This window comes from Dromaius novaehollandiae, chromosome 5 (assembly GCF_036370855.1).
Source record: "Dromaius novaehollandiae isolate bDroNov1 chromosome 5, bDroNov1.hap1, whole genome shotgun sequence".
In the NCBI taxonomy this organism is placed as follows: Eukaryota; Metazoa; Chordata; class Aves; order Casuariiformes; family Dromaiidae; genus Dromaius; species Dromaius novaehollandiae.
Window position 1 is genome coordinate 11,775,870 of NC_088102.1, and position 23,762 is coordinate 11,799,631.

The 23,762-nt window shown below is 39.4% G+C and overlaps 1 protein-coding gene across 2 annotated transcripts in view; it reads right to left on the reverse strand.

Moving 5' to 3' along the window:
• Window positions 1-23,762, reverse strand: part of ASPG (asparaginase) — a 48,177-nt gene that overhangs the window by 1,210 nt on the left and 23,205 nt on the right. The window contains exons 8-15 of one of the 2 annotated variants that reach the window (XM_026111422.2): window positions 22,679-22,864; window positions 19,572-19,685; window positions 16,378-16,497; window positions 15,155-15,250; window positions 14,052-14,215; window positions 7,556-7,642; window positions 1,275-1,374; window positions 895-953 (exon numbers count right to left, since the gene is read on the reverse strand). In XM_026111422.2, the coding sequence (XP_025967207.1) occupies window positions 906-953; window positions 1,275-1,374; window positions 7,556-7,642; window positions 14,052-14,215; window positions 15,155-15,250; window positions 16,378-16,497; window positions 19,572-19,685; window positions 22,679-22,864 (915 nt within the window). In that variant the 3' untranslated portion in view covers window positions 895-905. The remainder of the gene's footprint in view (window positions 1-894; window positions 954-1,274; window positions 1,375-7,555; window positions 7,643-14,051; window positions 14,216-15,154; window positions 15,251-16,377; window positions 16,498-19,571; window positions 19,686-22,678; window positions 22,865-23,762) is intronic. The other variant, XM_026111423.2, reaches the window with a different exon arrangement.

Here is a 23,762-nt window from a genome sequence, read left to right on the forward strand (position 1 = left end):
GAGACCTGTCAGATCTGACGCTTTGAACATGAGATTCACACCCATCTCATAGCACACAGCTAGGGAAATGCACCTTGCATATTAGCAGTACCAAAGAGATTCACCCTGCAAGTCCCTGTCTGGACTACAGCCAGGCAACTATGTGTAGGGTCTGAGCAGGAGAGGGGCCAGGGCACTGCACCCGGGGGAGCAAACCCTTGGCAGTGCTCTGTCCTGAAAGGAAGCCTTCTGCAGTCTATTTATGTAGCCGTAACTGATTTGTGCCTGTTAAGAATCTGCCTCACGTTTTCAGTGGTGGTTGACTACATTGCCAGAAGATGGTCTAGTATAAAGGGCTCAGTGAAAAAGCGAGAGGGAGAGCACATGTGGAAATGTGGCAGGTGCCACAGTAGGACCTGCTGAGTGGGAGGCTGTGCGACAGAACGGCCATGGTCACATCACAGTGCTGCTGGAGGAGGGGATGCTCCTGTGCTATAGGCATGGCACCCTCAAAAACACAGCTGGCAAAGTCCCCAGTTAAAGCCATTTCCTCTCTAATGCAGGCAAAACACAGGAGCAATTCTTTGTACCAGGCCAAGAGAACAAGACATTGCTGCCCCCAATATTTTCGTTATAATAGCATTTAGATACCCAGTCAAATTCAGAACCATACTGTAGAATGCCCTATACAAATCCACGTCTAGCAGTTACAATCTTGGGCAGAAAGAGGAATAAACATTAGTCCCATTCTACAAAGAAGAGTCCAAGTACTCAGGGTCATATAGGAAACTAAGGCAGTGACTGCAGCTGAACTCAGATGCCCTGGATGCTGGTGAGGGCTTGAATACAAAATCCCCCTCTATACATGCTGATCCATACATTTCAGAAACCTAGTACTTTAAAACTCGATCTTACCTTCTTTACTGCTACTGTCTAAAGAAGTCAAGAACCTCAGTATGCCCTGTAGCCTCTGCCTGTAAGTAGAAACATGAATAAATCCTGCCATTCTGTGCACCAGGACATGCACATACTTACTTGTGGGAAGTAAGAATATGCTACCAAAAATAATTAAAATCCAACTTAAATTTTAATTCTTCTGACATTGATGAGAAAATTCTGGCTCCAATGATTTATTATTTCAGAACACTACCAGACTTGAGTTTGAAATATACTTTAAACTGGTTTATAGCCCCCAAAGCAGCAGTTGGCTTTCCCAAACTAATATTGCCTGACAGTGTGCATTATTACTCACATAGTTAGAAGACCATATGGAGTATAGCAGTGTGCACACTTACTACTTGTAGGGGATTCTTGCCATCATAGCCAGTTTGCTCCAGGTCTGCACCAGCTTGGTACCAGGCGTACAGCCCATCCACATCACCTTTAGCTGCAAGGCTGGAAAAAGAACGGTGACATTGGCTCTAAATTTTTAAGTCCATTTCACTGTACTACTGTGTCCTGCCAGTTAGCTCGGCAGCTTAGGAAACACTGAACCAGAACAGGCTCAACATGGCTGCTGGGATAGGGAGGTAAGTAAAGGAACACTATTACAACAGCTTCGAATAGCTGAGCAAGCAACGCAGCTTGATGAATCAGTTCCTTAAATTAATAGGGATGTGCTATAAGTACTTACAACAGGCTAGTTTCACACAGTGGGTGTGACTATGACCGAAGGGGAAAAAAAGTCACACAGTTTCATATTTCACAACACAATATTTATCTCACGAAATGAGTTGGGGGGAGGACATTATAACTGAATCAGTGAGAGCACAAGTAGATGTGCTAGCAATCAGTGTGCCTACTTTAAAACCAGTAAAAAAAAGAAAAACCCTTAACAAGTTTGCATAACTATGTTCACTATTAGAAGTTGTGGTAGCACATTTATGTGTTATCATTTGGATAGTAACATGACTGCTTTTTTTGAGTTTTATAGGGTAATTTGTAAGACTTAAATGGACAGCAAGAAAAAAAAAACTTACTAAAGATTGCCTCTATCTGCCATATATAACAAACAGTAGAAAGGATCAAAATTAATCATATACAAATAAATGAGTTAAGCTTTACAGAGAAATGTACACCAGAATATTTCTTTGAACACCTGCTGGTAGTCTCATCCATAATATTTAAGGTTCATTTTACTTTTTTTTGGTTAGAGAAGGGCTAACAGTCTGTACATAAGCTAAAGCATGACTGTACCAAGTCTGCAGACAGGCTGAACTGACAGCAAGGCGGCAAGGACTGCTTTCAGCTTTCTCGAGATACTAGCGTCGGTCAGGTTGCAGAACTAGCCGTTGCTACTCGCTACGTACTTGTTGGCTGTGCAGCAGAACTACCCTGATAATAATCAAGGAAGGCTGGAGCTCATCACGAGCGGGAAACCCCTCCAAACTTACTTAGTCAGTACACAGTTAGCTGCCTTAAACAGTGCTGCCTGGGCAGGAGTGGCACGCTGCTGACAGCAGGGATTGAGGGTGGTGAAAGGCTCCTGCCTCCAAGCTGAGCAGACCTGGTGGAGAGCGGAGAAGGTGGGAAGAGGTAAGGGGCAGGCAGGCAGGCAAGCTTATGGGAGAAACCCTGACAGCAAGTCTGCCACGTTCATTTCTCTGCTAGACTGAAATCACTTCTGCTGTTGATTAAATCTCTTAAGTACCTGAAAAAATGTTTTCAGGGGAGTGGAGGCCTCTAATTGCAGCAGCCTGAGGAGAAAGTCAGAGGCGCTTTTGCTTGTAGCGGTCCTAGAGGTTGGGCAGGAAACAGGAGAGAAAATGGTCTCTGTATTCCTCCACGCGACCCTAAGAAGCGCATGGCTGGGCAGGAGACCAAAAGCTGGGGCCTTTGGGGGACGGGGACATGGCAGTAGGGTGTTAGCGAGGTTTAACAGTGGATCAGTCTGCCATCGCGAAAAGAAGGATCACGAAATCGTTAATGAAAACTGCCATCACAAGGAAGGCCCCTGGGAAGTGATAAAGAAATAGAGGAAGGGAAAGGAGGTTGCACAGCAGCTCAGTAGGAAGTCCTCAAGGGAACTGCAGGAGAAAGAGTAAGAATTAGCAAAGCAGAGAAGACACTGCTTAGCAGCCACTTCTGGAATACAAGAATTGCTTTTATTTACAGAAATATCTCTCCTGCTGTCCACAGCAAAATGTACTGGAGTTAAGGAAGAAACAAACAAAAAGCCTAGCAAGTGAGAGTTAAAAGCTTTTCAAACACTGGACAGGAAAGCACTGTATTTGCCAAACAAACTCATCATTCGGCCATGTGCAAAGTGGAAACCACTTTGGGCAAAGACCAGCACATTTAGAAATATTACCAACCTACCTGCCTGGGGCAATGCAGCTAGCATCGCTGTAAGCAACAAACAAGGACTACTGCATTTATTTGAAAATTAACTGCCTAATAGCAGCTGTTCAGAAAGAGCAATTTAACTCGTATTGCCAGAGGTCAAAACTGCAAAGTGGTGTCCTTCCATGATACTAGAGCAACCCAAACACATGGAAATATCTTCAATTTTGCAGCAGCCATTTATAGATCAAGTTAAAAATACATTCTACGGGGACTGTGATCCAGAGAACAGAAAAATATGTAGCTTGCGAGAAAATTTAGATTTAACTCTAAATAGAAGATACCTACTGTTCACTAAATTGATTATAATCAAGAACAGCACAAAACGTTTTCTCCAATTCCACATCTCCTTAGCTAAGCCAGAGGCATTTGTATTTCCTTCACATGCTATCAGTGTACTTTATATACTCAAATACTACATCGGACTTTTCAACACACACTATAGGGAGTTTTGCGTTGTATCTTTCTCAAAGATATTTATGCAATTCTAACTACAGTGCAATCCAGCAATTCTAACTGCACGTGCAGCCTGTAAGCAGCAAGTTCATCATCTTCTTATCAAGAAATGGAATAAAAATAACTTAAATATACACTTATCAGAATATTTTAAAAGTGCTTTGTTGACAGATAGCTGCTCACCACATTTTGCTAAACTCTGATTGACATCTCATACAGCAAATAATCTCATGTATGCTGCCTATCAGTGACTCTTCCATTTAGAAAAAATGATCATGTATCCATTACACAGTTCCAGCATGGCTAATACAGCCACAACGATGACCGAAGAGTTAAGGTATCAAGAACAGTGATAATACAATAATGCTCTCTTATTTGTGCCTCCTGTCAAACTAGTAGCAAGCAAACTCAGTTACAGGAGCTGCACTTTAAAGGGTACTTTTTTACTCTTAAAACACATCAAAAAAAGCGTGGAGCTGGTTGAGTTTCGGAGGGTTTAGAATGACAAGAGCCGATGCAACTCTAGATCTCGGCAGGAGTGACTGCAGCTCCCTCCATCCTGCCTCCTCAGGTACTAGACACTCATCTTTCCCAGAGGCACACAGCTCTGCTTTTTTTGGCACTTCTGCTTTTTCAGTGTTTATATAAAGTGACCAGGAAATACTTTTTTTTTTTTTTTAGCTGTATCATCATCCTTACAGAGTAGAAAATCTTTCCGCCTTTATTTTTTTTGATGAAAATCCTAAGAAGACAAGTTAAGAGTCCAGCGCAAGGCATGGGCTGTTCTATCTGGAACACATTTGGGAGTACTGTTTTTAGCCAGTATCTCCATGCCTCTCATAGTCAAGGCAATCAAATTTCTTTGAAAGACAACAGGTGTTAGAAGCTTTTTCCCAGTTCTTTCAGAGATGTATTTATCCCTCCTTCATCAGCCCCCACAGAATCACAGAGTAGTTGAGGTTGGAGGGACCCTCTAGAGATCCTCTAATCCAACCCTCCTGCTCAAGCAGGGTCACCTAGAGCAGGCTGCCCAAGACCGTGTCCAGTTAGGTTTTGAACATCTCCAAGGCTGGAGACTCCGCAATGTCTCTGGGCAACTTGTTCCAGTGCTCAGTCACCCTCACAGTAAAAAAGTTTTTCCTTAGATTCAGATGGAACAAACATCTTATTCCAAAAGCTACTAATTGTGAAAGACTGCATCCTTGCAAATTATATCATTTTATGAAATTCAAGTATATGAAAGACAAAGCTGGTTTGGTTTTATGTCCCTATTTAACTTTTTGAAGTACAGACTTGAACAGAGTATCTCAATTTTAGACAAGCCTTTTTCCTTACAAAAAAAAAACACAAAAAGCAACTGTTTGTCTACTCTGGAACTTGACAAGCCTTTAGGATAAGACTGAATTTCCCTATTTGTCTAGTCACGACTTGGTTCTGCAGAAAGATGACAACACTATTGCAGTATGAGAAGAGAGTCTGACATTTTTAACAGATTACTGATATTAAGATATTTCAGTTCAAAACAAAGCCATGAACCAGATACCAAACATCTACAAAGTGATTCTAAAAACCAGACTAACACGTCTCACTAAACACAAGAAAGCTGAGGAGACAGTATTAGAGGAAAAAACAATCACTGTCTATGTCCATTCATGAAAGCCAGTTTATTTGATGTTAGGTAAGCAACAAGGCGAAAAAATGTGACTATAGCTCCTAATTCACAGAGAACTGTATGGGAGGGAAAAATCAAGTTAGCTACATATAGCAATGTAGAGCTTATCAGAAAGTAAGCAGCTTTGTCATTCGAAATCTCAAGAAGTTGCCATATTGCCCTGCTGACAAATTCAGAGTGGTAAAACTTGCAACTTAACGTACATTCCAAGGTGGAAGGGAGATACAGGAAAATAGTTCAAATTAGACAGAGGGGAGATGTTATAAACAGCTTGTTCTATGAGCAGCTTGACCATGTGAACATGTTCTCTACCATGAAAATGCCAGTGCCAGCTAAGAGAAGGCTTAAAAGAAAGAGGTAAAAAGTAGGGGAGAGAGGAAAAGGGATTAAGCCTGAGCATCCTGGAAGGAGGAGTGTATCGGTCAAGTCATCTGAAGATACTCCACAATAAGTATTTGAGACATTCTGGCACAAGGACAGACACCAGTACCTCAGATGTAATCATTTTTAGGCATGAGGGTAAAGTTCTGTGGGAAAAGTCCACTTTGGGGCAAAAGGCTATGCAAGGCTGTCTAAAACCATGGGAGGAAAGTGCCTCAGCTGTGCAGGAGCAGCCTGTGAAAGAGCTAGCATTCACTGAGTCCTGATGCTTTAGTGCTTTCTTGAAGCTTGACCATGAAGCATCACCATTTCAGGTTGGCCGCATGCCTGGCACAAGCTTTTTTATTTGTGATTTCTGTTACAGGGCGTGCCTCTGGCCATGGCATGGACAGATAAGGTACAGCTACTACTCCAACTTCTGGCTCCCTGGGAAGAGCCACTGGCCTGCTCCCTGGTCTCCACATGGCATGGGAGATTCTCTTCCCCTCCCACCCCGAATCCTCAATTCCACACCGAGTCCTCCTTCAGCCTGTGAGCACACGTGTGCTCCGCCCTCTGTGTGGGAAGATTTACACTGATTTTATATTAAACTTATTACCATTAATACAAGTTTAAAATATTTCAAAACCTCAAATGTTTGCTGTCAAAATATCAGCTTTGATCAACAGAGATCACGCAATAGGGATCCGGTGTGTACAATGTTGCCTAAAATGCTTTAACAAACTGCATCAGAACAACTTTTTGTTTAAACCTCCTTGTTTTCTTTTTGGACGTACTACTACTATCAGGTCAGCTAGCCAAACAGGTTCTGCACATGGCAAGAGGTCTAAGTAAGTGGCCAATTTATTTGCAGAGGAATGTAATTCCTCCACGAATTCCGCCACTCCTCTAATCTTCTTGACAGATGGAAACAATGCAAACTAAGAATTTAGTTGTCCTATCACTTGTGGTACTCCTGGAAGCAAACTTCATGATAAAAGTTACTATCCAGTCTATGCCAGGATTACTGAAAGGACAGAGTCCAGTCCCTACACAGAATGCTCATAAAAAACAACTTTAGTCACTTTAGGAGATACATAAAACCTTTTCACAATTTTCAGAGTAACCTGTTATTCAGGACCAGTACTGGAAAAAATAAAAATAAGTCTCTATTTTTTCCCCCAATATATATTTATATCATTAAAACACCTTATCTAAGAGCAACTATATGGAAAATCTGCTTCAATAGAGGATTATATTCTCTTAAGAGAAAACATAGAAATTGGTGAGTGTTTGTTCAAAAGTTTCAGAGTTAAACATATTTGTGTATTTGATTTAGTTATTTTTGAGAAAAATGGATTTTAATAAAATAAAAATCCTAAAAATTATGCAGCATGTATAGCTTTATTCTCAAATAGAGATACTATTAAAGCAGACCTTGCTCAAAAGCCTTCCTCCCCCAAGTGAAAGTGCTTGGGAAAAAGGAGCATATTTGCTTCCAGCTCACTCATACCCACAGTACTCCCTGCTTTGGAGCTCTTCTGAGTCACTGCTGCTCTGGCACAGAGTTGATTCTTAACTTCATCATTTCACTTGCTTCCTCATTACTAGTCACACATCATATGCCAGGGACCCAACTGTTCCTTGGTAGCTATTTACAGAGTTTTCCATTCTGAGAGTTTCTTTTGAAAAAAATCATTCCCCTCCATCCCAATTTTATGGCCGATAACTTATTATCACATTTACCCGCAGAGTATTGTTCCAATGTTCTCCAAGTCATGGCTTGAGAGGTGAGCTCCAGTTTCTCGTAGTAAGTTAATCACTTCTATGTGCCTTTATGAAAAGGATAGAAAAAACAGTTAAAACATTTTGACCTGTAGGTTTTTTTCCTAAATCCAGCATTATTCACATATACAAACAGTTAGTGAAAGTTCTCGTACAGATATTCTCCACCATCACCATAAACAGAACAGGAGTGTTTTCCAAGGTGACAGGTGTAGCAAGAGGATTTGCCCTCCTTATTAAAAAAAAAAAAATCATTCACATGCTCAGTTCATGAAAGTGTTTTATTCAGCTCCAAAACTGAAAGGGATGCATCCCTTTCTTTTCAAAGAATTCTTATTTTCCCTTCTGTAGCCCCAGATGAATATAACACTTGAAATATTAGTGACAGAAGCACAGACAAATAGCACTACTCCTGTATTTTTCAGAACACAAGACCATATGTATTAGTCTCATAATTGTCTGTCTTGCCATGTAAGCACTGAATCTTTATGCTAAAGCAGAAGCTGATCATGTTTTTAAGGCTTCAAAACTGTGCTAAGCATTCTTATGAGCCTCCCCCAGAAGCACATGTTTTCCTAACCCTCCCCTCCCACGAATACCTTTATTATTTACTTCCACCTGGAGTCTTTAGGAGGTCTGCCTTGTCCTTTCCTTTCAGTTAAAGGGAAAATTAGGTATTTAAGCACTACCAGCCAACTCCTACTTCTTAGTCACCAGCTTGAGGGGGTTTATGGAAAAGGCCATGTTAAAAGTCTCTAAAGGTACTGTAAGCAGGTGAAAAATTATGAGATAGATGAAAAATCTGCAAAATATCTTTTTCAAAAAGTGACCTAGTGAAAGGTATAGAACTAGTTTCCAAAAGGAGGTGATGGTGTTTTCCTCTGCTAAACATATGATCTAGTTCACAAATCTAAAAGCAGAACTTTTCTCCAGAAAAACCATAATGACACTAGTAGTTCAAGAATACGTTCATAGTTCCTCTTTCAAGTAAGTTGCATATTTTGCAGATACCATAATACTTCAAAATGAAGACTTAGGCATGTCACCATCACAGAAAATATGTGGAGTTTCCCAACTCATTATCTAAAAAATCATCTGAATTAATTCAAAATAAAACATAAGTTCACATACATGTTCAGCTTCATCACCTCCACTTTCTTGGAGGTAACCATGTGCCTTTCCATTTTAGAACTGGACTAAGTGCTTATCTGATCACATCGTTTCTCTTAGGAATCTCCATCTTGAGAATGAAAAGTTACTTTAAAGTTACCCAGCTCATGCCCATGTAAGTTTATATATCCCATATAAGATATTAATTTAAAAATTTAAAACAAAAACTGTACAGATGCTAGAGGTATCATTTCCCCTTTCCAATCGTAGGTTATTTAACCTACTCAACAGATTTTTTAAATTGCACTTTGTTTCACTTGACAGCAAAAGAAAATCATTCTTTGTTTCATAGCAAAGCACTGCTGGAACAGCACGCACTGCAAGTTTGTTCAGTTATCTAAAATATTTTCTCAGGAGGGTCCTTTACGACCTGGCAAGTCATCCACAAGCATATCCTTGAGGCAGCAAATAATGGCACGGCTTCCTATTTTTCAGTCTGCAGTGAAGAATGAATGCTACATTTATAAAGTTTAAGTTCAGTGTTAAGCGCAACAGTAATTAGCTGAAAATGAATCTGATCTAAAATAATTAAAGTAGAACATGTTTAGTCACTCAAGCTCCTATTCAGCACAGAACTGAACGTGGATAGTGCCTAAATTAGCTGCAGTGACTGCCCAAGCCTAGTCCACATTTCCCACCTTATGCTCAAAATCACAGCATGAAACTAGCGCCTTTTTTTTTATTTAGATAAAAGCTATGCTATGGGACAGCACTAAAAGATAAAAGGCAGCAAAGCATGTAAAGTTTTGCATTGTCTTCCCTCAGTGTGCTCTCCCGAAGAAATCCTCCTTATCTCAGGGTTCTGGGAAAGAGCCAGGCTTTTCTCTTCCACAGCTGTAACCGTTCCCTCCTCACTGGCAGCGAGACTCCCTCCAGAAGGCCCTTCCTGTCCTCCCTATGCCACGCGCTTACCGCTACTCCGAGTGGGACTCCCTGTTGCACTTGTGATTTTGGGGCATTTATCCCACATGTTTAAATGGAAAAACAAAGTGGTTTCAAGTGAAAGTTTTAAGGATTGAAACCCAGTGTTTACAATAAGTGTTTACAATATGACATCTAGAAACAGAAGTATACTATCCTGCAGACAATGAATAGTTCAAAATCGTGTTTCCCGGTGTGATGGGAAGGAGACGAACGGTTGCATACCACCGCTCGTTAAGGGAGGGGTACGGGGGAGCTTGTTTAGGGGAGAAAAAGAATACGGACAAATAGCAATGCACAGCTTGAAAGTGTTAAATTTAGTACTATGTGAAGAGCAGCTCTGTCCAAGAAAGTAAACAGACCACCTCTCATGTTCCCATCACTCAACATGAAAACTATGCAGGAGGAAAGTCACACAGCAGCTTGTTCCTATTTGCTTCCAGCAGTATCTGCATTCTAAAGAAACTTAAGCTCTATCCAGAGTACCACTTCTTCTATCTTATACCTACGCATGAGAGCATTATTCATATTTCAAGAGGCTGGCTTTGAATTTTGTGATATTTAGTATGTGTCTCAGGTGCATGAGAGCTATTTGTCTCTAGAAGCTGTTTCCTTAAGTGTTGCTTTTCTGTGGCTTTAATAAAGCCTCAAAATGACCACAGTTTAGCTGACTTTCAGATCAGAAGCTCAACTATTTTCTTGAGCCATAATCTTAGGAACAGTTCAAATGTGATTCCCATTCTAAGGTTACAGCCCGTAACCAGCAGCAGAGCAACCACGGGATAATCAAAGCTCAAGCTGTAGAGGAAAGGCCAACGTCACCGTGATAGCCCTGGGGTGCACAGCTGCTTGCCCACTCCAGTCCCATCTGATAAGCAAGAGCCATAAGCAGCTATTGTCACCTGTGAACTACGGCTGGCTCTTCCTTTTCTAAGTTCTCCCACATCTGTTACCTAACTGTGGATATTGGTCACACACATGCTCTAGAAACAATGCTATTTTGCATATGTTGCTTGTTAGCCTTTTAATACTACCACTGTCATGTGTCTTCTCTCCGGAGGAAAAAAACAAATAGACAAGAAGCATTTCCAGTGTCTTCGCCCTGATAGATTCCATTATTGTTAACACTGAAGATAAAAAGCCAATTTATATCCGCTATTTTTAATGGGTCAAAAGCAAAATATATGGCTTGGTGTAGTCTTCAAATATTCATTGCTGCGATCAAGTCTGAGTTCCAGGCAGAGGCATCAGAACTGCTACCACTTCGTGAGTACTCTGGATTTACAGCAATCAAGTGCTGTGCAGTATGATCATCTTAGGCCTTGCTTTGGCAGACACTTACTAAAAGTGAATCAACTTCAAAGGGATGAATCACACATGTGAAATTAATACGCAGGTAAGAGTCTGCAGGGTTGGGGCCTTAGGGTGTACACCTTCCACCAACTCTCTTTAAAGAAATGCAGGTGTAACATATATCCAGACTTGAATGGCTTCATTCTTTTTAATCCTTGCTTCCCTAGCAACTGGACCGGCTTAGTTTTCCTCATTCAATTTTCCATGTGATAGCAGTAGGAATTTTATACTCAAATACTGTTAAGGACAGGTTTCAGTGTACTTTTGCAGTCAGCAGTGTTTAGATTTTCACTCTACCTTAGATTTCCCTAAGTAATGTAAATGTAACCTTGCAAAATATCAAGTATTTAAATTCATATTTATGTGGGAGGTAATTTTACTGCCTCTAATCTGATGTTCTCACAGCAGTATACCAGCAACTCCCCATTTTCAACCTTTTATCACTGTACTATAAGTAAATGGAAGTGCTTTTACTACATAAAATATATACAATTTTTATTCAGGACATTTTCCTGCTTAGAAGAGTTTCCATTATTAAAAATGTATTATTCTATTGTTTTGAAAATGAATTATCCCTTGAGGGTATTCTAAGTAGTTAAAGGAATGCTAGTAATTTTGATATGTCAAGCAACTGGCCTAAATTAACAGTGGTCTGTTTAGGTACATGCATAAAGTGAATGAGACCACAGGCAAATTGCACAGTTACAAATGAAAAAGCGGAAATGCGGTAGGTTATTTCTTATTTAGAAAGGGACTTCACATCTTACCTTCTAAAGAAACACAGGAAGTGTCATTTAAAGTCAAAAAATTTGAAAGACTATCATCGATCATGTACGAGACTACAGATCAAATTGCTGCTCTACAAGCTGACAGTGCTATGTCAAGAAGCTTTTAAGAAGAGACATAACTCCTGACCATTTTTACAAATTATTAAACAGAAAAGAGAAATCAGTCATCATTATACATATTTGCATTCTAGGTTAAAAGGCAAGCCACTGAGAAATGTGACATACAAAACTGAAAAGAAAGCTATTTTTAAGATAAGTGGATACTGTACTGCAATTATATTCCAATTAAACAAAAATTAATTCTCAGAAAATGGGATTAAGCTGATGCAATATCCAGTAAAATTGAGAAAGTTACAATATTAAACAGTCTAAAGCATTGACTGTTCATTAAGATCAGTTTTCCCCCCTTCCCTCTCTGCCACTTAGTACATTGTATCAGGTTAATCTCTTCACTTTCAGCACACAACTGTTTAATAAATAGAATTTAAATATTTTTGTAGCAGAAATCTTTTTAGTGAGTATATAACTATACACATATACAGCTCCTGATCTCTACAATTCTCCTTTATGTGCTTATTAGAGTGAAATGCAGTGTGAGCACACAGCATATCTTAAATACAAATTTATGAGATTAGTTTTAGGTCAACTCATTCCAACAGTAGAAACAAAAAGAGAAACTGAAAATGGTTAAGGTGCAGTTTCCTTTTACAATGCCCCATACCAAAATGGGTGTGCAGCTTTAAAGAGCTTAAGAGTCATAGTAGGAGTCTAATATAGGAGCGGCAATGCTAAGGAATCCAAACAACAAGCTCATGTGAAATTCCTCAGGCAGTAGTTGGGTGCGGTAAAAAGGTAGGTGCCTGATTTGCAGGAACATCTAATGGTTATCTAATGCTTTAGCATTTTCTCACATTGGACTAGGGCCACCTCTGTTCAACTGTGAGGTTATTTGATTTGCTGTTGGGCTTGTTTTTGCTTTAAGACTTCAAGGGCTTGCCACTGAAAGGTGTGTATATTCCTAAAATAAAGCAACAACTATAAAGCCATAAGGGACCGTGCAGTAGTATGGCAACAGCACAGTGTGTCCACACAGGACTCCAAGTCTCAAGTTAATAGGGCCTGTTGAGTTTTCTACATGAAGTCTTTGAGATGGGAAATGCCTTCAAGTTATTCCTGCAACCAATGCATAAACAGGACTGCCAGACCTCCCCAAGAGCTAACTCCAGCTTGACTGACCAGGTGAACTTGTCAACATTTGAAAGTTGTAGGAATATTTGGGGAAAGACACCCACAAAGACTATTGAAATTCTATCGCTCCAAGCTCCTCTTTTGGAAAAAAGCCTTTAGCCTGCCATTGTACAGACAGAACATGAGATAAGGAGCTGAAAGTGGATCAAAGATGCATGAAGAGATTAGGGCACGCAGCTTCTAACAAGTTGGAAGACCAATGGCTCTATGAATCCCCAGAGTATAAAAACTACGTGTTTTTGAATTGATCTTTTGTAACGGATGACTTTAATACTCTGTGCCTCAGCCACTCCTTAAGACTATGCAACATGGAAAAGGCCAGCAAAATAGCATGTCCATGCCTACCATTCAAGAATTATTGACACTCGGAACAACTGGAAGAGGAAATCCACAAACCAGGCAGAGCCATGCATCCATCTCATATAATTATGAGTGGGTGGAAGAGAAAAATCAAAGAACCAGTCACCTAGCAAGAAATTAGAAGCAACACAGGTAGAAGGGAAATATTAAAACAAGCCAGCCTACCAGTGTAGTTTGTGCCAATTGAAACAGTCTTGTCTTGATGAGAAAGGGGAGGGCACAAAGAAAACAGACAGCCCAGGGTCCTGCACTCTCCCTTCTGACAGTCAAAATGAGTGTTCACTCTGGTTATGTTTTATAAGGAAGCCTCACAGCAAAGAGTGGAGTGCTGAAGTTATGCACAAAGACTAGCCAGGAAGGCAGCAATAAGTTACCTTAGCGCTAAAATTCTGCATCTGTACAAAGTTGTTTGCTTTCATTTGAGATTATTAAAAAAAAAATCCTTTAATTTAGGCTAGTTGCATCCTTTGAAATGAAGCTGTTTTGTGTTATTTTAATTGCTGTCATTTACATATGATTGCTGATACCAAAACCTACCAACAGGGATGGACTAAAATGCAAACAGATATAAGGTCTATAAACTTTACACAGAGTGGTGTATAAACTACTTTTGTTACCTGAACTGGATTGCATTTGTCAGTGGGGTAGATCCATATCTGTCTCTAGCATAAACAGTTGCACCAGACATCAACAAATACTCGACTAGTGGTAAATGACCTTCAGAGGCTGCAATATGAAGTGGAGTTCGGCCATCGTAGTCTTCACAGCTCAAGTTTCCACCCTACAAAAGCACAGATCCTTCACATGCTAAAAAGATAACAGCTGCACATGAAATTGTTGGTACAACAATAGATGCCTACATCACATTTTAATTCAGCCATCGAAATATTAAGCTTGTCAAACCTACTTAAATTCTATCTTGCAGTGTTGTTTTCAGCACCAATAAGATATTTATTCCACCTTCCCATGCCCCCTGCCACACATACACATTATCTCATTACAGCCCCTTCAGTTATGCTGTTTATTGCAGTACAACATACAGCAGCTTTGTGCCTATGTAGGCAGTTTGCTACTTTAACTTGTCTTAGTTTATTGTTATTTTCAAGATACATTTATCCTTTTTCTAGGCCCATTACCAAAGTCTCAAGAGTAGAGTAAGCCAGGGCAAACAGAAAAAAAAAAAAAAAGAGGTGTAAAAAGCGATACTTGGGAACGACTGCATTTCTTTTCTTTTTTTTCTTTCTTTTTTTTTTTTTTTTTTAAGTATAACCCCAGCTAGGACTATGGGGAGAGCCCAAACCCTGATTTAGCACAGAACTGTGTTCTGCTTAAATATAATTTTCAAGGTCTTTTTTTAATCATGAAAGATTTACATCCAAAAGGTGGATACTATGAATATATATGAAGAAAGTTAAGTGAAGGAAAGCAGCACGAACCATTTTAAAGAGTTCCAAAGTTAGCAGATAAGAACTTGCATATTAATCTACCTGTATTTTCACTGTTCAAAAGAAAATATAACAGCTGAGAACCAGATAGGGGAAAGAACATACCAGTTTTGGAAGGCAAAGACTGAAGAGCCTGGAAACTAACTGTATTAGTCAAAGCACTTTGATTTTAAGACTTATGTAGCTGTTTCCCAGTGAGCATGGCTTCCTGCCAGTCATTTACAGCTCTATTTAAAAATTCTTATTTTGTGCAAAAAATGTTAATTTTACATTACCATTTCTCTTATGGCTCTTAGAGCATCTATGTCACCCAGTTTAGCTGCAGCACAAGCCAAAGGTGGAATTAATGTATCTCTTATGGCTTCTAACTCCTGAGAAATTAATAAAAATAAACACAATATCATTCTTGTCTCTAATGAGATTGATGTCCAAGTTATAAAAACACTATCCTTATGCTTTCACGTAACATTTCCAAATTATACTTTTGGATATTTAAAAATGGTAGCATTTAGTTCTTGGAAGGAAAGAAGTCTCATGTTTATTTTTACATTTTGTAGGTCCCACATCTACGAAGATTTTTATTCCTCCCTTCCAAGCAACACTCTAATTACCTGATATCTATATATACCATTTTAGGTGCACGTACTAATTGCCATCTCTGGCAAATTTACACAACTGCCAAAATTACACAACAGTACAGTAAGAAAAATAGGGCTGGAAGGAGTTGGAAAAGACTATACAGTCCATTCTGCTCAGGACTGGATGAACCTTATCCATGTGATTCCTCAGATATTTGTGCAATCAGTAATTCCAAACCTCCACTAACAAATCTCACAGGCCCCTTAAATACTCTCCGATTTCTCTTACACGCTAAAGAAAAGCCACACGAGTATTTATCAACTACTAAAAATCCCACCTTCCCTGAAACCAAGCCAAGAGGAAATGCTTGCATCTTGCAATGCTCTTCATTGAACAACCAGTATTATATTTTCTTATTTTCTGACTGGGAGGAACCAATATTAAACACCACAAATTATACTTGTGTAGTGCCTTCCTTAGAATCAGCCTTCTCTGAGTGCATGTACAATTAAGCTCTTTTACCCCTCATTATTTGGATTGCTCCAAACTGTTGATGCATTTAACCACAAAAATACAAAACACTTTTTCATATCGATACCCTGAATTACAGCTGTCTGAGGCTTGTGATTGCGCACCCAGCCAGCCAAGAAAACAAACTCAAGCTGAAGCTACAAAGAAGAAAAAACAAAAAAGTTAATATGTTTTTAATTAAAACATTTTAATGTTATGCTTGTCATTGTGTCCTTTCTCCCTAGCCCAACTGGTTAGCTGGGACACTCAGTACTATAAAAAGATAATAAAAATAATAAAAAAATACCCAGTGCTCCATTTGTTTCTTGGCTTTGTTGTTCACTCTTAGATTCATTTAAGTGAGTTTACAGCTTTACATGAGTTCAGTTTTAAATATTTAAGTATATACCTCCTTGCAGCTGATACTCAGAGATTTGGCAATCACTTGAATAAACTTGCTATCTCTCAGAGAGATCTTGTCTCCTGTGGGTACAACAGTCATTTCTCCTCTTAGATTCTCACTCAGCATCTGAAAAATGAGCAATCAAATCCTTTGTTAGCAGAGAAAAAAAATATGGTAGTAGTCTAATAAAAAACCTTAGGATCAAGTTAGAAAACTGTTTGGAAGAATTATGGAAACTAATTGGATGCAGACAAAAGTTTAAAAAAACAGTTACTGTCCCATGGAGATTACAAGCTTAAAAAGACAAAAAAGGGGGGGAAAGGGCAGGCAACTAAAACTTTCCTCTAAAGCAAAGAAACCAAGATAAGCACATAACAAAACACTCCAATTGTTAGAGTACGCAGACAAAAGATCTCTAATGGGGTAAGGTACAGCCTACTTAAAAACACAAAGATAGTGAATAATTGGCAGAGTAAGCCTGAAGATCTGAATATTCTGAAATGCTGCCCTTTATCACCATTCCCAAAACTCAGCATTACTGTCTGAAGGCTTCCTGCACAGACTGTGTACTTAGGCCTGAAAACAAACCCAGCGCTGCCTGTAGACAGAGTCATCTATTTTAACTGATTTTCAGTTAACAGGTTCATTAGCCCTGATTTTGCTAAAATTTGGCCATAAATTCAGCTTTGAATGCAGAGGATCTAGAGTAGTACTAGTCATTCAGTATTAAACCAGGAGTGTAACAATTTGCAGTATGGGTGCATCCAATACAACCAGAAGGAAAAAAAAATGACAGCTAGTTCCCTACGTAGAAATTGCTTGAACATGGCAATAACAAAATGAAAATACTCTAAAAGCAAGGTTCTGTGAGATCCTGAGAACAGGAAGACTGAAGCCAGTCATTAAGAAAAAGCAACTGGTTTCCTCAGTTCTGACAATTTTACATACTGGCACTCTTTCATTAAAGGTTGCTGATGCGGCTATAAAGCACGTAGTTGTTTCAGTTAGAATTTTAAAAAGCAGGATTGTGAAAGTTTGCAAGAACAGATGTGATGTTGGAAGGAGGAATGCCCTGGGTTTACTTATGTCTAGGCATGCCCTTTACGAAAAAACCTCCAAGCACCGACAATACTGTAGCTGTCTGCTGGAAGAGTCACATATACATGCAACTCTAAGGGGACGCCAACCGCTCTGGTGCACTTTTAGAGTCTGACAGGTTGAGATCATTGCTTTGCACAGGTAACCTTAGCAATTGGCACCCGTGTTAAACGCGCCCAACGCAAAGCCCTCTGTGCATTACTCAGTGCTACCAGCTCTGCAGCCATTTGCATGTGTCTGGGGGCACATTCCTTGCTCCTTTGTGTTGAAAGAGAATCCTAAAATAACCACGCCAGCTTCAGGAGAGCTTCCGTCTCTTGGGAGACTATTGTTTGGTGATATGTTTAGCTGAAGATATTGCCACAGACAACATATTTCCAAGCTTCCTTCTCCTCCTGGTCTCTACCACTCATTCCTGCCCAGGCAAGGCAGCATGCTGCTCCCTCAGCCGTGCCAACACAATTGTTTGTGGGTCTGTACAATGAGTCAAATGAGGAAACCAATCCTGCTTTAACTCAAAGAACTTGCAAAAGTTATTTTGCTTTTCAAGCCATATAAAGGAGCTCCCGGCACCACCTCATAAGCACTGTGTAGCACATTTCAAAGGGCAGCACATGAAGGTGCAGGAATACCTTGTGCCAGTGGTGCCTAAGATGTCGTATCACCAAGTCCTCACCTAAGTAATTCAGCTATATTGTCTTGCAAAACTGGATCTCAAATTAAGTTTTAATCCATAAACCTAGGCAGAAAGCCAGCTGGGAAAGTTTCTCCTGTCCCAGGTCAAATATTCCTCTGTGCAAGAATAATAAAGTCTACATTAAAAAGCAGGTTGGTATACTTATAGTCCATGTTAGTGAGCATACCAGAGAAGCATCAGTGAAGAGCTTTGGTTTCTAAAGTATATATACACAAACACATGCTCACTTGGAAGCAAAATAACATGGAGTACATGGAGTCCACAGCGCCAGATTTCTAATGTTTAGGCACCATTAATGAAAAATATCAATATTCTTCACACAGCATTATGTTAACTGTTAATCATGTTCCTGGAGTGTATTATTGCCGTCCTCACTGAAGAGACACACAGCCCCTTCTGTCATTTTTCAGATCAAGGCCTTTATCAAACAACTGAAAGCTTAGACTCTGCAAACTATTTCTAAGCATGGTAAGTGGTACTTCCACCCTCCCAGGTTATGATCACATGTATCCTAATGTGTTTGTCTCAGAGCTGCTACTGGTTGCAAGACATTGAGCATGAAATAATGATCAAGTTTGTTTCAACTTTAATAAAAACAAACCACCATCATCAGATACACATGTGCATGCCCAGCTTAAGTCTAGAGAGTGACTCATCATGATGTCATTACCCAAAGTGTCAGGATTATGATTTCACTGCATACAAGCACAGAAGCACGCATTCTGGCAGACTGCTGCTCTCCTATCTAAGTCAGGGCATTTAACACAGAGCTATAGATTCACTGTATTAAGGAACTGTACTATTTGGGGGGAAATGTCTTGATTAGACACCAACGAATAAAAAGAACTTTGCTAAATGGGTTATTAAAATCAGTTACAATTGTTTTTAAGATAATCCTCTATTTTTGATGCATTCACAAAATGTATCCCTTCTTAGAGAAGCAAAATCTAACATTGACATGAGTAACACTGTAAAGGAAAGGACTGTAGGCATCATTTATCTTCAGAATGGGCCCTGGATGAAATCTTTACCCCACTAAAGTCAATTACAAGATCTTTACTGACTTCGGCAGAGCTAGAACTCTGCCTCCCCTATGAATTTCCACATACAGGTTTTTAGCAGAGAGATGTCCAAGGCAGACTATTGCAGTTAAAAGATAGCATTTTTATGGCTTGGTCGTGGTCTTCAACTGACTTATGCAGAGAATCTTCTTCTCTCCCAACCTCCATATATTTATTTGCCTAACAGTATTTTCCATAAGAAAAAAACATATGACATTCACATTATGGTTCTGGAATCAATTGCTTTCAAATGCAAGGGAGAAGCTCAAGCCATTCAGTTAGACAGAAGCTAGCACAGTAGATGAGAAAGTTAAAGCCTTTCAAGGTCACACTGAAATATTTACCTGCCTCTTCCCCTCCCAGCTAAGCTCACTCTTGCTGAGTGTGTATGACAGTTTAGTTAGGGCTGCTTCTGGTGTCATATCACCTCCAGGAATTACTCCAACATCAGCGAGAGTCTGAATAAAAAGGAATAATGACTCCAATTAGCATAGCATTCAGAAATATGTGTGCATACAGAAAATGTACACGAATGCTAGGGAACCACACAGAATACAATATACAGCCATACCTCCACTGAGTCTTGCCCCTTTGCAACTGTAATTTTTGTAATTTTAGTTATCAAATACCTGAAAAATATTACAGCCAGCTGAACAAAGATGACTTCTATTTTAAATTCCTTTTCATGCAATAACTTTGAAAAGTATTTAACCAAACACTTGCCATGGTCATTTACCGATGCTAGAATGGAAAGGTTACAGGTCCGTGTCAGCTATCTGCAGAGCTGTCAGACTACCTTTACTGAAAAGCTGCAGTTACTCTATTTTAACCCAGTGGCAATCTGAACACTGCCAAGTAGGCTGTTCTCTCACAGACATATTTACCATTCTTTTATGGGTATTACTTTGGATGAATTCCAGCCCTACAGTGTGCTCACAGCAGGAGTGTTTTCACATCTTTCCAGGCTGCACTAGCAGTATATGATTTAGAACATACAACTGAAATACATAATTTGCACAGGTCTGAGAGAACAACTACAAAAAGATGATGTAATCTTTTTAATTTATCTTTCCAGCAGTTAAAAAAAATATCTGTACCAAGGCAAAAAGCAGAAATAAGCAACCATCTTTGCTACGGCCAGCAAGCTCCGTAAGCGCACAGTAAGCAAGGCAGCAAAGACAAAGGAGATCTCAGATCTCCTGTCACTGAGAATCATACCAGGGCAAACACTCTGGCTTCTCTAAACCACAGACCATCATGTTTGCTATAATGTCATGCCTCAAAGTTAAGCATCTTGCAGTAGGTTCTTTACACTGATTTATTTTTAAATTCCTTGTGTATAAATTGCAGTTTTGAAATTTGGTGTGGCTTAACTAATATTTTTAGCAAGATACAGTGCCCTAATCAGTTCATTAACTACCTCTGAGAGCCTCAGGCTTACACTTTTAAAAGTCTCATGGAAAAATATCTACAGAGAAGGCGAGAAATGGAGAGCTAGCCAGCATTTAGAACCAAGGAACAGTTAGGGCTTTTTCAGTGGGCTTGGGAAAAAGGAGGATGAAGGGATTTCCCAGCTTCCTTCCTATACCTAAAGTCCCTTCAATTATAACTTTCTGCTGTGCAGATGGATCAGAGGCAAGACATTCAGTTAATTAAAACAAACACTTGAAGGGAAACCATCGACTCAGCTGAGCCACCTGACTAACTTGAATGCATAAAAAATGGCCTGCCTATAAGCAAAGACCTGCAAAAGGTTTTATTTAAAGAAAAAACAAAGGAAAGCTAACATTACAGAGAGTTTCTAGCATTCATCCATGACACTTCCTCTGTAGAACAGTTCCTTATGAAAAGACTAAGTCAATGAAAGAAAAAGCATGAAATACCTTTGTAGGATCTGGCTTTGTCAGTATTCTCCTCAACAGATGCCAAGAAAACAGGACAGCCTCCCTCAATGGATGATGAAGCAATATAATACATGCTCCACACAAAATATGAAGGCAGAAGTGAACAGTTTTCCCCCTAACCTTACCGAGTTTTAGTAAGACAAACACTAGTGACCTGACCAGAATCTCCTAATTAAACATACCAATATACTGGATCGGAGTGCAAAAAGCCATTTTTAGAGGTGCCTATTTGAAGAATCTTTTAACTAGAGCATAGAAAAGAGTTTTATTCCTCCCAAACATTTTAGCAGTTCATTTTAAGCAGGAGATCACATAAAAGTTAGGCCTCATTTTCATATTGTTCTGCAAAAAGAAACTTTGTGTTTTTCTTCTACTTTCTTCTTTCTGTGTGAATTGTTCTATAAAATCCATGTATTTCTATTGTATTTACTACAGATCACAGAATTAGTTCTCAACCCTCTCCCCCGCTTAAGTTAGAGAAAAAATTAACCAACTCCCAAGAGACAGCCCATATCAGAAAATATAACCTTTAAATATTTAAGTGAAAACAAACTGTAATAAACTCCTTCCCTTTCTGCTCAAAACAGCAGATTACATGTTCTTGAAGCAAATATAATTTAAAGCTGCATCAAAAACAATGTTAAAATAGGCAGGTTTCAGCACCAGTCTAGAGGACCTAAGTTCACCTTACAGTCAATGAAGGGGCTAGCCCTGCCAGACGGGTGGCTGCTCCCAACAAAAACAGGTGTCTAAAACAGGGGGATGAGTCACCCTCTGGCAGTGCTTCTTGGATATTTAATGGCTGGCCTTTTTATAAGGGCGAGTTAAATCAGCTTCCTTCACATTACCACATGCAACACATACTCTCACATGGCTTTGAGCTCTTATTTGTCTCAGTGATGTCACATCTTAATACAAAATGAAGAAATCCACTATAAAATGTGCTGAATATTAAGAGCATCTACATAAAGTCTGCTTTAAGCTAGCCTTCATGGTTAAAAACAACTGATTTCCATTCTGCAAGATAGATGCTTTCTTAGATGTTCTCCCAATCTCTCACCGAATTCAGCTGCGCTTTCAGTCAAATAAATGCTAGCATTTGGAATATTGCTTGGATTTGCAAGCTTTCTTGATGTTCTTATACTGTAAATAAGTAACTGCTGGCCTATCAAATACTACTTTAGTTGATCATCTGACCCACAAGCTGGCTTCTAGCTCAGTGGCATCCCTTTGGGAGGGATATTAACAATATAATGCAATGGTATCCTGGTGTGCTGCACACAACAGGAGCCAGCAATAAGTAATTTGGGATTTGAGCTGACTATTTTGACTATTCAGGCCAGGAGTAACAAGATCTAGTTTGCAGACAGATATTTAAATCCTTCCAGCTTAAGCTTTTTCTGATATAATTATTTTATAAGCAATATCTTGATAGTCTAAAAAATCTGGTTATTCACTGGGACTACTAGAAGTACACAACCAAGCTGCATCTGTGAAATGTTTCTTCTATACAGCAGTAGTGTCTGAAATCATTGCACAAGCCTCACCTGCCCTGTAGCATAGACTGTTGTAACAGACCCTCGTAAGCACTGGGTGCAATTTAGAATCACTACTTTTCGTTCAGTTGCTTTCTTGAGTTCTTCTAGCAGGTCTTCTCTGTTATTTGGAGCATTGCCACTTCCATAAGTTTCAAGTACAATGCCCTCAATAGGACGCTGAAGAAATGCTTTTACCTGTTTAAAAACAAGATAGGAAAGAAAGCCAAAGGATGTGTTTAAGTCACATTAAGATTTTTATATGTGGCACAGAGTTTTTAAAAATTGTCTATTCCTGTTAAAATATTATAGGCAGCCCTTCATGCCCTTCTGTGCTCCCCATTTGCAATAAGTGGGACTGTAGAATAAGCTTACAAAAAAAAAGGATTTCACTCTTTAGCTTCCTTTAAAATTCCTAGAGGGATAGATTTTAAAATAAACTATCTTCTACAGTCATGACCTCAGCATGAAAAAGGATGCTGTTGTTTAAGTGCCATTAACAGGCTATACTGTTGCACCATGGCGGAACAAAAGGATAGATTTACACTTACTAAATAAACACAGAATAGTTCATTAATTGAGATTAGAACCCCCACTCCCTCACCTGCCCACATTCATTACTTTAGCAAACAAGAGTTTTGCCGATAAATGTCTGCCATACTAAGGGAGATAGCTTCTCGCTTTTCACAAAAGAGCACTGCAATGAAGCCTTGAGTTTTTTAACCCAAGAAACAATTCATTTAATTCACGGCAGAGAAAAAAGGAGGTACTAAGTCACTCTGGGCCAGTTGTTAATGAGGCAGCTATTGTATCTCACTGTAAAAGGATGCCTACCAAAGTTCTCTTCCTAAAAAGATGTATTTTGGACAACCTAAATGTTTCTTTGTTGATCACATGTGCTATGTGCAATACACTGTAATCCCCCACGAGGCTAAGTATGCAGTTGGAGGGGTTTTTTTTTTTACAAGTATACCACCCCTCTGCCTTTCCATCTGTTCATATTCACCTAAAAAGAATGCAAATATAATTGAGGAATGCTGCTTAAACTACTGGATTCAATTTAAGATGGCAACAGCCATGAAAGACCTGTCACTTT